Raw genomic sequence first — 12,767 nt, forward strand, 5'->3', positions numbered from 1 at the left:
TTAAAATAAAAATCCTTGAAAACTTCACGAGACATTGTCTATCAACTTTTTATGCTACTTCTCCTCTCAATCGTTGATTGAATTTCATGGGTTCCAATCTTCAGGATTTTATTATTCGTTTGGGAAAAAATCTTAGTAAAAGATTTGATTAACTCATTTCTGGTCTTGGGTGATCCTTTCAGTAGGTATACACATTCATCCTGGGACTACACCACATATCTCACAAAAGTGATCTAGCATTGTCCCCCAGATCTGAAGACTCCCTATTTTTTTCTATCCCATATAATTCCATCTCCATTTCGTTTGGGTTTGTAGCAAGTTACTACTTTATTTGTTTTTTTTTTTCAACCTTCTATCTTTCCAGTCAGGTAATGGTCCTTGCAGCTGATAGCCCTACATAATTCAATCAGAATCCCTTCAAAACATTTCAAACTATTAAATTAATGAATGTTTTTTTTAATGATTTTTTTTATTGTGTATGAATTTCAATACTGTTTCAAACATTAAATGATTTCTGCTTCAATGTCATTTATATCCTTAACTACAATGGTGTTTTTAAAGCAAGACCAATAGAACTTGATATTTTTAACAAGTTAAAATGAGAACTATAACTGTATTTTAAAAATTAATCTTTAATAAATTTGCATTTCAAACTCTTTAAAATTGAAAACGGGTGAATGTTGAATATATATATATAAAAAAAAAAAATTAAATTACAGTCACAAACCCTGATTTAATGAACCGAAAGAAATTGACAATTTTATTCATTTAAATACAGGAAACTTAAATTGAAGTCAAATTTATCAGGAGCATAAAGACAACAGAAATGATAAATTTTGAAAGCTACTTACTTTGGGGTTGCTAATACAACTTATTTCTGACAAAAATTGCAAAAACTTAAAATAAACTTCAGGTTTAAATCAGGATGCATGAAAAAATTACTTGATAGAAGTTTGTTCAGTATGTATAATATTTCCATCAAATTATGTTGTGGTTTTAATTTTTTTGCAAACTGAAAAACAGAAAAACCCTCAAATGACCCTTACCCCCCCCCCATTCTTTGTTTGTCAAGAGCGCAAACTTCAAACCTAACCTGAGACCTCACAATCTGTCACCACGACTACTTGACCACTGAGACTAGACTGAGACTGAGTACTCTCACTGTGGCTAAACAAGTTAAAATAAGAATAGAGGTTCAAAAACATTGTGCAGACTGCACAATGTTTTTACAGTATTGGTGTACACCAATTGACCACTGAAACCTTCCTAGGAACACTCTAAATGGCTATATAATAAATACTAAATGGCTCAAAAAGGAACAGGTTCCTGCTCTCCCTTTTTTGTTTGTCCCTGAAGAAGAGCTGGAAGAGTTAAAGAAGCTTCTAAGGCCAAATCTTTGGAAGTCAAATCATCGGATTGTGTTTTGGGTGATGAGAATTAAGAAAAAAAAATTGAGGATAACGTGAAGAGAAATTCATTATATCGAAGGTTTTTTATTTGTTAAATAGGAGGTTTGACCTTCGTTTTCGTCAGATTTAAAAAAAAAGAAGTTAAATTGAGGAATTCATTGAATCTTTCTGAATTTGTTAGATCAGGTTCCAACTGTAATTTGGTTTTTTTAATATATAATTTTTATCAACTGCGATATGGATGTCCTCGAATTTATAAATTTTGCCTGGAAAAGTGATTTTTTTTTATATTCAAAGAGTATGAACCCTGTGGTTAGGTTAAGTAGTAGTAGTCATAGATTAATACAGTTGAAGCTTGTTACTATGATCTCCATGTTATAGAGACCGTTCCATTTTAACGACTGATAGGATTGGTCCCAAATGTTTACATATAATGACAATTCTCTCTCTATAACATATGTTTTTCCTTTCAATGTAATTACCACCTGATATAATATCTGTCTTTAATGGAACGATAGGGGTAGCATAATAGCAGGTGTCAACTGTATTGACGCATTCGTATCGAGCTATTTTTCATAAAAATTGTATAAGTTTTATACTTAATGTTATTAGTAATTATTATATAATAATAATATTATAATTATTACTACTTAATGTCTCACTTTCTCAACATATGTGTAAAATGAGAATTCTCGTTTCCCAACGACAATGTTTATTTTTCAAAAACGAGAATTCTTGTTTCTTAATGCGATTGTGTTAAGGCATTTTTGAAATAGAGGTTCATAAAACATAATTTTGACTTTAATTTGATAGAACCCAAAACTTGGTATGGACCCAAAATCGTTCAAAATGGATGTTGTTCAATCAGGGCATAGCCTTTTTTTTAATGTTTTACTATGTGGTGTATGCTTAATATGAGCTCTTTCGTTGTGAATTTTCAGTCTTTTCTGAATACACAGCAACAGCAAGCACTAGAATATTTTCGTATCAGACAGAAGTCTTCATCTCGGGTAAGTTGCAAATTCTTTGTGAATCCAGTTTTTCTGCAGCTTATAGCTGCAAAAAAGTTACATTCTTACTTGTCTATAATATGCCATAGCTGAACCAACTCCCAATATCAGTGACTATTTGTTTACAACTGTAAATATAGAAAGAAACGATGCCACTCTCTGCTGTTCATACAAGGTACAAAAGACTGGATAACCAAGCTGAGATTAAGATGTTTTGAAAGAATGCCATGTGCGGAAATCAAACAACCAACCTCTCACAGTTGGGGTGTCAGTACTCTGTAACTTAAATGGTTAATGAGCACTGACCCAAACTGGGGAGAGGTTGACATTATTTTTATTTACAATAACCCCAGAAGGCATGAAATGCACTTACACTGGAAAAGTAATAATAAATATCAATAATAACGATAATAATCAGAAATAATAGAAAGGAAAACACTTCGCATATAGGGCCAGGTCAAAATCTTCAATAGCAGAAGCAGATCTTGGCTATGAGGAGGATATAAGTTCTGATGAGACTGTTCCATATTCTCCCACACGACATCTATACCCACGCGTGGAAAACAAAGTGCTCTTCTGGCTGTTAGCATTCTTATTTGGAAGAGGTAGGTTAACTTGTCTGTCTATGATCTGGAAGAAAGTCTCTTCTGATGGTAGATAAACCATTTGGTGGACTAGTTTTTAGTGCATCTGATCTGCAGCTATTCTACACCATTCCAAAGAGTGCAAACCCAGAAATTCAAGCCTCTCATCATAAGACCAGCCACTTGTACCAGCTATTTTTTTGTAAAGGATCCTGAGGCTTTTCGAGGAGCTTTATGCCCTTAATTTTGTAAGGGCTCCATACTTGTGAAAAGAACTTCAGAGTTGGGTGAACCTACATGCAGAAAGCATATGACTATGTATTCACATCACATTAACGTTATACTGTACACATGACATGTATGAAATTCTATTTAGCTTGGAAAAATATACCATGACAACATTCAGTAAAATCCAGGATGCAGCTAATTGCAATACCTAAATCCACGCATGTATCTAATTGCTGTAATGTTTCATTACCTAGTTGATAATATTCAGGATTGATGTGCCTCTTTGCCCAAATGCACTGATCTGCTTTTCGATATTGAAATAGGGAATTTATACTGATAATATACTCCACTGGAAAAGTTGGGGACTAAAAATTGCATGCCAACTAGTGTGTTTTCTACTGGAGAGAGAATAACTTCACGTCATCAGTGAATTTCAATAGAGGGATGAGTAACACAGCCTGAGTGATATCATGTGTACAAAGTAAATAAGATCGAGCCTCTAACATCGATCCCTGTAGTAACAATGTCTACTTTGCCCATGATTGATTCCCCAAGGAGGCACGTGAATTTCCTTTCCAAACTTCATCTTCACCTCCACTTGATTATCCAGTAGTCTTTTGCACCTTGTGCGCTGTAAATTGGCTGAAATGGTTTTTTTTTTTTTTTTAAAGTTGATAAATACTTTGGTTTAATGATTGCGATAAATTGGTAATGTTTAGGAGGCAAAACCTTTACAGTTAGGTGATCACATATTCTTGTATTGCTTTTGTTTTCAGTTGGGACTTCTAGAAGAGTTAGCAAACAGAGAGCCACATAAAAACAAGCCATCAACATATGTGTATGGTAGGCGACACAATGTTAATGATGAATTGGAGAAGCTTAATTTGATTCCTGGAACTGTTGAAAACATTCCCACTAATATGTAATTTGTGTAAATTTTATCAAATTCATGTGCAATAGGTTTTGTAAATAAGTATTAATAAATCTGTTTATAAATTACCAGTTTAGCAGATTCTTTTTGTCAATTACTATGAAGATCAGTTATAAAAAATGTTCAGATATTTTCTTTTTCTATTAGAATGGTTTCTGACAGGATTTGTAAGTTTTTGTCACAGTGAGGAAAAACTGCCCTGGCAAAAATGGAAATAATTCAAAATCTGAACCTCTACTTTCACGAAGAAAGTTTTGAGAATCTCTTAACTTACCATATTTTATGTGTATAAAGAACCCCTTTTTGTCAAAAATTGAGTCCCAAAAATAGTAGGGGTGGAGCTATCTGTTATACATGGATAGTATAACAGATATATGTCTTTCCAACTTTTTTCCAAATTTTAAGCCCAAAAAATCAGGAGGGCTCCCATAGATATACAGGTTAAAATACGGTACTTCACAAAGGTGAAATATTTAAAACATTCTTTTTTTTTTTCCTCTTGAATCATCTGTTTTCCTTTCGATTAGACAAAAAGGTCAAAGATAAATATGAATAAAAACTACTTTTGCCAAGCCAGTTGCTTGTAAACAAGTGCTTAATAAAGCACATCTTTTCTTAATGAAACCCCAACAACATAAATTTATAGGAGCTTTATCACATTGTTGAGAGTAGAAGATTTCTTCCCATTTCATTAGTTTTAATAAGGGTCAGTGAAGTTAGTGCCACAAAGTTGCATTCCAAAGTATTAGACAGGTAATATGTAAATAGATCTCGCCATCATTGACTAAGGTCACACTATTTTAATTTTCAACCTTTAATGTTGATTTTTTGTAAATTTTTTTTTTGTTTTACATCTCTTGAATTAAAAGTGAACATTACAATAGATTGCCATTTTAACACATTGTTGACCAGTCAGGAGTAAACTTGTGTCGTCATGCCAAAACGTTGCTGACCGGCCATGAGTAAACTCGTGATTGGTGTGCCTTTGTTTCGTGTCAGCTTCGTTCGGTCAGCGCATTCTTGGAGAGCATAGAGTGTAATTGTTGTTCAGCATACCTCTAGTATTTTTTGCAACAGCTTACAATGATCCACCCAACAGACTTTCCGGACTGAGAGCACGTTTTAGAAAAAATAGTCACTGGTATAGAAAAAAAATCCAACTAGAATGTGTAGAGTACGCTCTTCAAAAGGAAAACGCAGTGAAACAAGATATATTTGCAAAACCTGTTGTGTACCATTACACGTAGGTGATTGCTACACCGCTTATCATACTAAAAAGAAATATTAAAAATGAAACATTTAATAAAATTCATTTATATATCAAACCATTATAAAAAAGTTTTACTTTGTTTCACTTCCCACATCCAATTCCGAAATAATAGCCGGTGGCATGAGATAAACTCTGAGAAAAAATGCCAGTCAACAATGTGTTAACATTAAATGTTATAAAAACTATTTCCAAGAATTATAAAAAAAAGATGGCAAAATAAGGGAAATTTGGTCATATATGCAAGGCAACGAAGTTATTACAGCCAGGATGAAAGCATGTAGAAGAGTAATTCAATCATACACTATATATATTAGTTTTTTTGTGGAATAATCTTTTCCCTACTGCTCAAGTTGATATAATTGCAACAAACAAAATTTAAATTTGCCACTTCATATAACAACTGTTAAACAAACTTTGAATATGTTTACGCACTAGAGGACAACCGAGAATGAAAAGGAAAGGTTTTTTTGACATGTAGCGTTTTTGCATTGTTGTTGTTAAGGGAAATTAACTTGTTAAAAACCCATACTTAAGTAGTTTTGCTCAAAATACAGGGGTGGTAAAAAAAACCACCAAAAAACCAGGTTTTTTTTTGGTTTAAATAGCATTTACCTTGAAAACAATAAAATTTCTGAAATATCATTCAAAATTCTAATTAATTAAAAGAAAATGTTTATTAATGCATAATTAACACTATAATTCCCATATTAATTAATCTATAAATATTTCTTACATTTTAACAAAAACCAAATTTTGCGATTCAATTGTTTTATGGCTTAACCTCTTTGCGATCGCAGGCATAATATGACTTCTAAACACCAGTGGAATAAATTCAAGCAAATTCTCTGTGTTCTTTTCCTCTCTTCCCCATTGGGAAGCTTTATAACAACCTTATATATATCTCTATGAAAGTTGCGTTTCCTTTCCCTCCTTTACTCCTGGTGATTTTTTTCTCTCACATATCTTTCTGCTACACATGCGAGAACAAAAGAGAACTCTTTAAAAAAAAACTTATCTATCTCTTGTCCATCATACTTTTTCATTTTATTAAATATTTTTCTTTACCCTCATCTTTTTCTAATATGCGCTTAAGTTACAAGGTCACCAGATTTATCGCTGATTCGTCAAATAAAGATAGTCCGAGTTTCTTGCCAAACGCTTGTACTTGAAGTGGTTACCTAAAGGTATTTTGTTTTTGAAAATTCTTAATATTAATAACTGTATAATAAAGTTGTTTTCTATATTTATATGAGATGCATGTATGTGCAGTAGAGTCAACAGTTCAAGGTACAAGACAGTAATACACTACACAGATTTATACTCAAGAAAATGCGGTACAAAGAAGGTCCTCCCCTGAAAGTAATTTTTTATGGATTTCACACGATAAGAATTTTTAGTAATGAGATTGTCTCAATCCCAACCACCTTGGGTTATCAAGACTTTGTAATACAACCTCTGACAACCTCGGTGAATAGTCCTGTAACATTAACGTAGATGAAATGTTAACGAAAGTTACCTTACTGTCCTTCGAAATAGTCACCTCTTATTACTATGCACCGCTGAGATCTCCTATACATGTCCTGGAAACTTTGGAAGAAGTCTTCTTTTGGGATGGAGTTCAAAAGCCTCGTCATGTTTCGTTGGATGTCAGGAATATCCTCAAATCTCTTTCCTTTCAAAGCGAGTTTGAGTCGTGGGAATAGGAAGAAGTCTGGAGGATTGAGATCTGGCGAGTATGGTGGATGTTCAATTTGCACCACCCCCTTTTTTTGCCAGGAACTGTTTGACGATATTGGCTGTGTGAGGGCGAGCATTGTCGTGAACAAGAAACCATGAACCTTGTTGTGCATACTGAGGTCGTACCCTGCGTAGATGTTTCATGAAAAGGGTCAAAATTTCAATATACCTTGCAGCATTCATCGTCGTTCCCTCAGGTAGAAATTCCTTGTGGATAATGCTTTGACTATCAAAAAAAATGATTAGCATCGTTTTGATGCGTGATTTTTCTGCTCTGACCTTTTTCCGACGAGGTGATGCAGGAGAACGCCATTCCATGCTTTGCCGTTTCGTTTCAGGGTCATACCTGAGACACCAGGACTCATCCTCAGTGATCTTTTGTTCGTTCATTTTCCTGTTCTCAGTTAAGAACCAACGCACTAAACAAGCACTTTGTAAATCAAGTCTTTCACGGAACACAAACGACGCTCAACTGAACAACGGTGGCGGCAGATGGTCAACACCTGCCACTATGCATGTGCAGCGTTTTGCTTTTCCAGTGTTGCCAGATCGGCCGTTCTGACTTCATTCACCGAACTTTATTGTCAGAGGTTGTAGTATATATAAGAAACTGATTAGGAATGTTTATCGGGTGTACATGCAGTATTGTAAACTTGTGCATTGTGGGGTCTCATATGGGCATCGTGCTGGACTCGTATTGTGATGATCCAGATTCGAACCCACAGGCAGCACAGTGGTGGTTCTTCAGCAACAGCTGAAGTTTATTTTCTAACACACGAATGTGAGCTGATCACAAAGTTGAAAAAGTGTTTCCCTAGAGAGCAGGCAGACCTTCAATGCGATATGAAAAATGCAAGCATGTCATTTCCAGTTTTTAAAATAATGGAAGACAGATGGCAGCACCAATATAAAACAAAACAAGCATATACATACATATAGGCTGGGGGGGGGGGAAGACGTGCACGCAATCTATTTGTAAGAAATTCTGTAGAGGAATGTGTATGAGATGCATGTACAGTTAAGTGTGGATTATAACACCGACTGGACAAAATAATTCATAAGGAGGAGGGAAACCTCCTTAATCGGGGGTTGAAATGCATACTTTCAATATACAAGGTGATTGTAAATTTATTTATCATTGATCATGTTTGTTGCACCATGGTCATTTTCTGCAAACAAGGGCTAATTAGACCGGAGCGTACAATTTATTGCAGATTCCAAATGGCAGGCTTGTTTTTTATACTCGTCGAGGGGTTGGTGCGCGATTGTAAATTCATGGAACAAACTTTTATATTGCCTCTTCAACGCTTAACAAGCATTTTTGGTTATAGAATAGGCAGTTGAATCACAATAGCGGTAGAGGGTGGTTTTGAAGTCTGCACCTTCGAATGGTTAAAAGCACATATCTTAGCAAATCCATCAGAAAAATATATTTGGTTTTTGGCAAAGTGCTGTTGAGCATTTTCTAAAATCACCCTTTACTGTTATTACGATTCTGCCACATTCTAGGATCAAAAATACTTGTTTTGGTGTCTTAACATATCACCTCTTAAAGTTTGTTCCATGAATTTAGAATCACCCTGTATAAAAAAAATTATTTGGCTGTAAAAGGAGGATTTTACTGTAATATAGGGTCACCCATAACTCCCAAACAAATATTGACAGATGTATTCCGCATATTGCTGCGACAAATAAAATGTGTTGCTAATAAATAAATAAGAAATAAAAACTAATAAAACAAGAAAAGTCAGAAAATTCAAATGTGTTAATCTGTTTATTTCCTACATATTTTCACAAATCACACGACTTTAAACCCATTCTGATACAGATAAACGGAGCTTCATAGAAAATAAGTTTTGATCTCTGATAATAAATCAATTGTATTCGCAACTCAATAGATCACTCACGAAAATGCGGCTTAACAGGGGATTAAGTTACATAACACATACACACATAATCACATGAGTGGGGGGTTCAAACATCTTATAAATGCACAAAAAACTTCAAATTGTTATACGCACACATGACACAACACTTACATTTTCTGTGTATTAGGTTTAGACACAAATAGTATCTGGTGATCTATACAAATCACTGGAAATGTTCCCACTTTACAAAATAAATAATCATTTTAACATTGAATTTGTACGATACACACATTCGAATTTTGGACTAAATATGAAATGTGACTATCAAAAATTTTCACACATAACATATTTAAATCAAACAAGTTTTGAAGCAGAATAACTAAGCAAATTATGAATATGATTATGACTTTTGAGGATCTTTTAGGAATGAAAGGACGTCCAATACACATAGCGACAGATTGAGCTATCAATGTATGGGATACATAAACCACTGCTGTAATTGTCCAAGCACCGACACATTCTGGGAGTCAGTATTTTTCTAATGTATAAATTTAGTTAAATCTAAATTTTAAAACTTGTCATTGGGAAAATAATCAGAAAATGCAAAAACTTCATGTAGCTTTTACTTGACACAATAATTGACTCAAATTAGTATAATAAAACTAAATATAGAGTTTCAAGGCACTCGCACTTAAATATACATGACTAATTCGAATATAATTGTAAACTGACTTAGCAAACTCATCATTGAGTATATCATAATGAATAATACGTTATTACTTTGCAATGTTATGGTATCTAGAAATTTAAATTCTGCAGAGGCATCAATATATACGAGTTCATTAGACCAGAAATAAGTTGCAAATGGAAAGAGCTGCAGCTATGGAAATTGCATAACAGAATAGTAAAATGACAGCACTCAATCAGATGAAATTAACACAGGGTTCAGTTTTTGTGAAAATTATTAATTTTGAAACAGCATTGCTAAAATTACAAGGGGTTAAAAATTTAAATTTGCACACAGCTTCAAATGTAAAAACTATCAATTTGTAAAATTAACACCTATTTAAGATATTTACTCTGCAACACTTGCAATAAAAATTAGCAAATATATCTGCAATAAAAATTTGATTTTAGCAACCTTTAATGAACATCTTAATATACTTATTAAGATTTTATTTTTGTACACGGTAGGCAGAGAAAATTTCTATCACAGATATCTTGGCAAAATTTAATCTAAATGTGAAAGGGTAAATTTTTTTTCGGTAGGCAATGAGTACTATAATGAACAATTTTATTTAGGTTGGGAGCTCTACACAAATCTTTGTTTGAAAATTCTATCTGCTGACATTTGTGGCACATACTCACTTTCATACTGTTATCTAAGTTACATAACTGTAGCTTTCTTCATTTGTGACTTATTTCACATAGAAAGAACTCTCCTACACACCCTTATATATAGGGGTGCACAGCCAAGTAATCTCGCTGAAAATTATTGGCAAACCGTTGATCCTAGAGTCATACTTCAAAATTAAGAAAACTATCTAAATAATGTGTAGAATTCTAATATATCATTCATACGGCAAATGGCTACATAGTTATTGAAATAAAAATAACTTTTGATTTTGATACCTTATCCTCAAAAACGCATTTATAAAGTTGTTGCCCTATCTCTCCTGAGGCCAACAAAAGAATTTCATATTCTTAAGCGAAATATTTGCCGAGATATTATAATTTAAAAAACGGAGAAAAGTTTGGAACCATAAACTAACAAACAAGCTTATTACACTGTTTTTTGAAAATATCAGTGAATATTGTGCTTGGAAACGTGGAATTTTTATGTTGGCCTCAGAAGAGAAGTTGGCAACAACTTTCTAATTGGGTTTTTGAGCACAGGGTGTCCATATAAAAAGTTAATTTTTTTATTTTAATAACTATACAACCCCTTGCAATACATATGTATATATCTGAGGTCTACACATTATTTGGATACTTTTCCTAATTGGAAGTGTGGCTTCTAGGATCAACAGTTCCCCCAGTAATTTCCAGCAAGGAGGCTTTAGCTAGGCACCTTATATAGTAGATATAAAATTCTGGCCAGTTTAAACATTTATTTCTTCACTGTTAGTTGGGGAGGGGGCTATAAGTAAAAATATGGTTGAGAAAGATTACAAGGTATTCAAAGAAATAGGGTTCTCTTGAGCCATCATTCAGTGTATCTCCAATGCTAATGATTGCTTCAGACCTGCAAACATTTTCTGATAATAGTGAGCACAAGCATTGGGGGTGGAGAAAGGGGGTGCAGAGCGAAGATGAATACTAACAGCAGCTCTTTAGCTCAAGAAACTCCAGCAACTGATGAGGACTGTGAAATCTTGACCATGTTGATAACCTGAATGCAAACATTCAGACAATATCATGACCAGTAAAAAGCAGGATAACATCAACCTTGAGTTTTTGAGATACGATTACTCTTACACGATTTACAATACAAAATGTATGTGATCCAACTAATGTTTTTTTCTTCAAAACAAGAACATTTAATCCCAACCTCTATAAACAATGCACAAGCAATTCTTCGAGACATAAATTTAGACTGAACAAAAAAAACATTCCACAGATCATGTTGATAACCAATATCGCATAAAATTATATTTGATTTCTGAAAAATATTGCGTAAATAACATTAATGAAAATGTAGCGGAACAGGAACCTCAGAATAAATAAAATGATCTCGACTGATTTCAGACAAAACAACAGTTATTTCGTACTCATTATACATATTTTTTTAGATATTTTCAAGTTATTTACACACGTTAGAGACTAGATGAACAAATATGAAAAACAAACGATACAAAATTTTTTTATGTACATACACACACACATACATTGCAAGGACATGAGGTATGGGCAGGAGCAGCCTAATGAGGTTACAAGCTATATATTTTTATATACCAAGTGATTGCTTTTAAACGCTTTCATTCTTGTGAATGTGCAGAAACTTACATCACACGCTGATTACTTTGTGATTGAAAAGGTGATATTTTGACTACTCGAATGTGCTTGAATGATCAGAAATACATGTCCCATGAATATGAACAATGTTTATGTAATATTCGATTTTAAACTATGCATTCAATCTGAAATCCCAAGAGAATGATTGTTTTCATGAGAAATTTAATTTGCTGTACTATATTGGATCCATCTAAAACCGAAACGTGCCGTTTTTCCAACTCTAAAAATTTTACATTTTCATATGCCAATTATCTGTTGTGGATGTGGTTGATTATTTACAGGGGGGAAAATAAGTCGATCCGGCATGAAATGAAAACAATCTTGTTCAGTCAAAAAAAGGAAAACCTTTTGGATTGAAGGCTTCTGGCTGCTGGGACAGATCTGTACATCTAATTAGCTTACCTAAGATTCCTTTAAGATCAAGGCCTAAGGGACATTTCCCACAACATCATTAGCCCCGATTAAAACAGAATAATGCATAGTGTCAGCGCAAGTCACACGCATTTACTTCAAAAAATGTATCATTTATGCTCTCTATGGCACAATTACAATGCACTATACTGAATTTAATTTGCCGTATCATGTTGTGTACATCTAAAATCAAAACATTTTGCCAATTCTAAAAATTTCATGTACGCTTATATATATATACCGATTATCCGTTGTAGATACAGTTCACCATTTTGGGGGAATCTAGACTTGTTTCATGCTGGAT

General features: G+C 33.6%; 1 protein-coding gene across 2 annotated transcripts in view; it reads left to right on the forward strand.

Moving 5' to 3' along the window:
- Window positions 1-4,230, forward strand: part of Vps8 (vacuolar protein sorting 8) — a 63,442-nt gene extending 59,212 nt beyond the window's left edge. For both annotated transcript variants that reach the window (XM_089245106.1, XM_089245107.1), the window contains exons 40-41: window positions 2,351-2,419; window positions 4,008-4,230. In XM_089245106.1, the coding sequence (XP_089101232.1) occupies window positions 2,351-2,419; window positions 4,008-4,157 (219 nt within the window). In that variant the 3' untranslated portion in view covers window positions 4,158-4,230. The remainder of the gene's footprint in view (window positions 1-2,350; window positions 2,420-4,007) is intronic.
- Window positions 4,231-12,767: the final 8,537 nt, after the last annotated feature.

The sequence above is a fragment of the Pholcus phalangioides genome, unplaced genomic scaffold (assembly GCF_987345545.1).
Source record: "Pholcus phalangioides strain wild (caught in Gottingen) unplaced genomic scaffold, Ppha-v1.0 ptg000015l_1, whole genome shotgun sequence".
Taxonomy (NCBI): Eukaryota; Metazoa; Arthropoda; class Arachnida; order Araneae; family Pholcidae; genus Pholcus; species Pholcus phalangioides.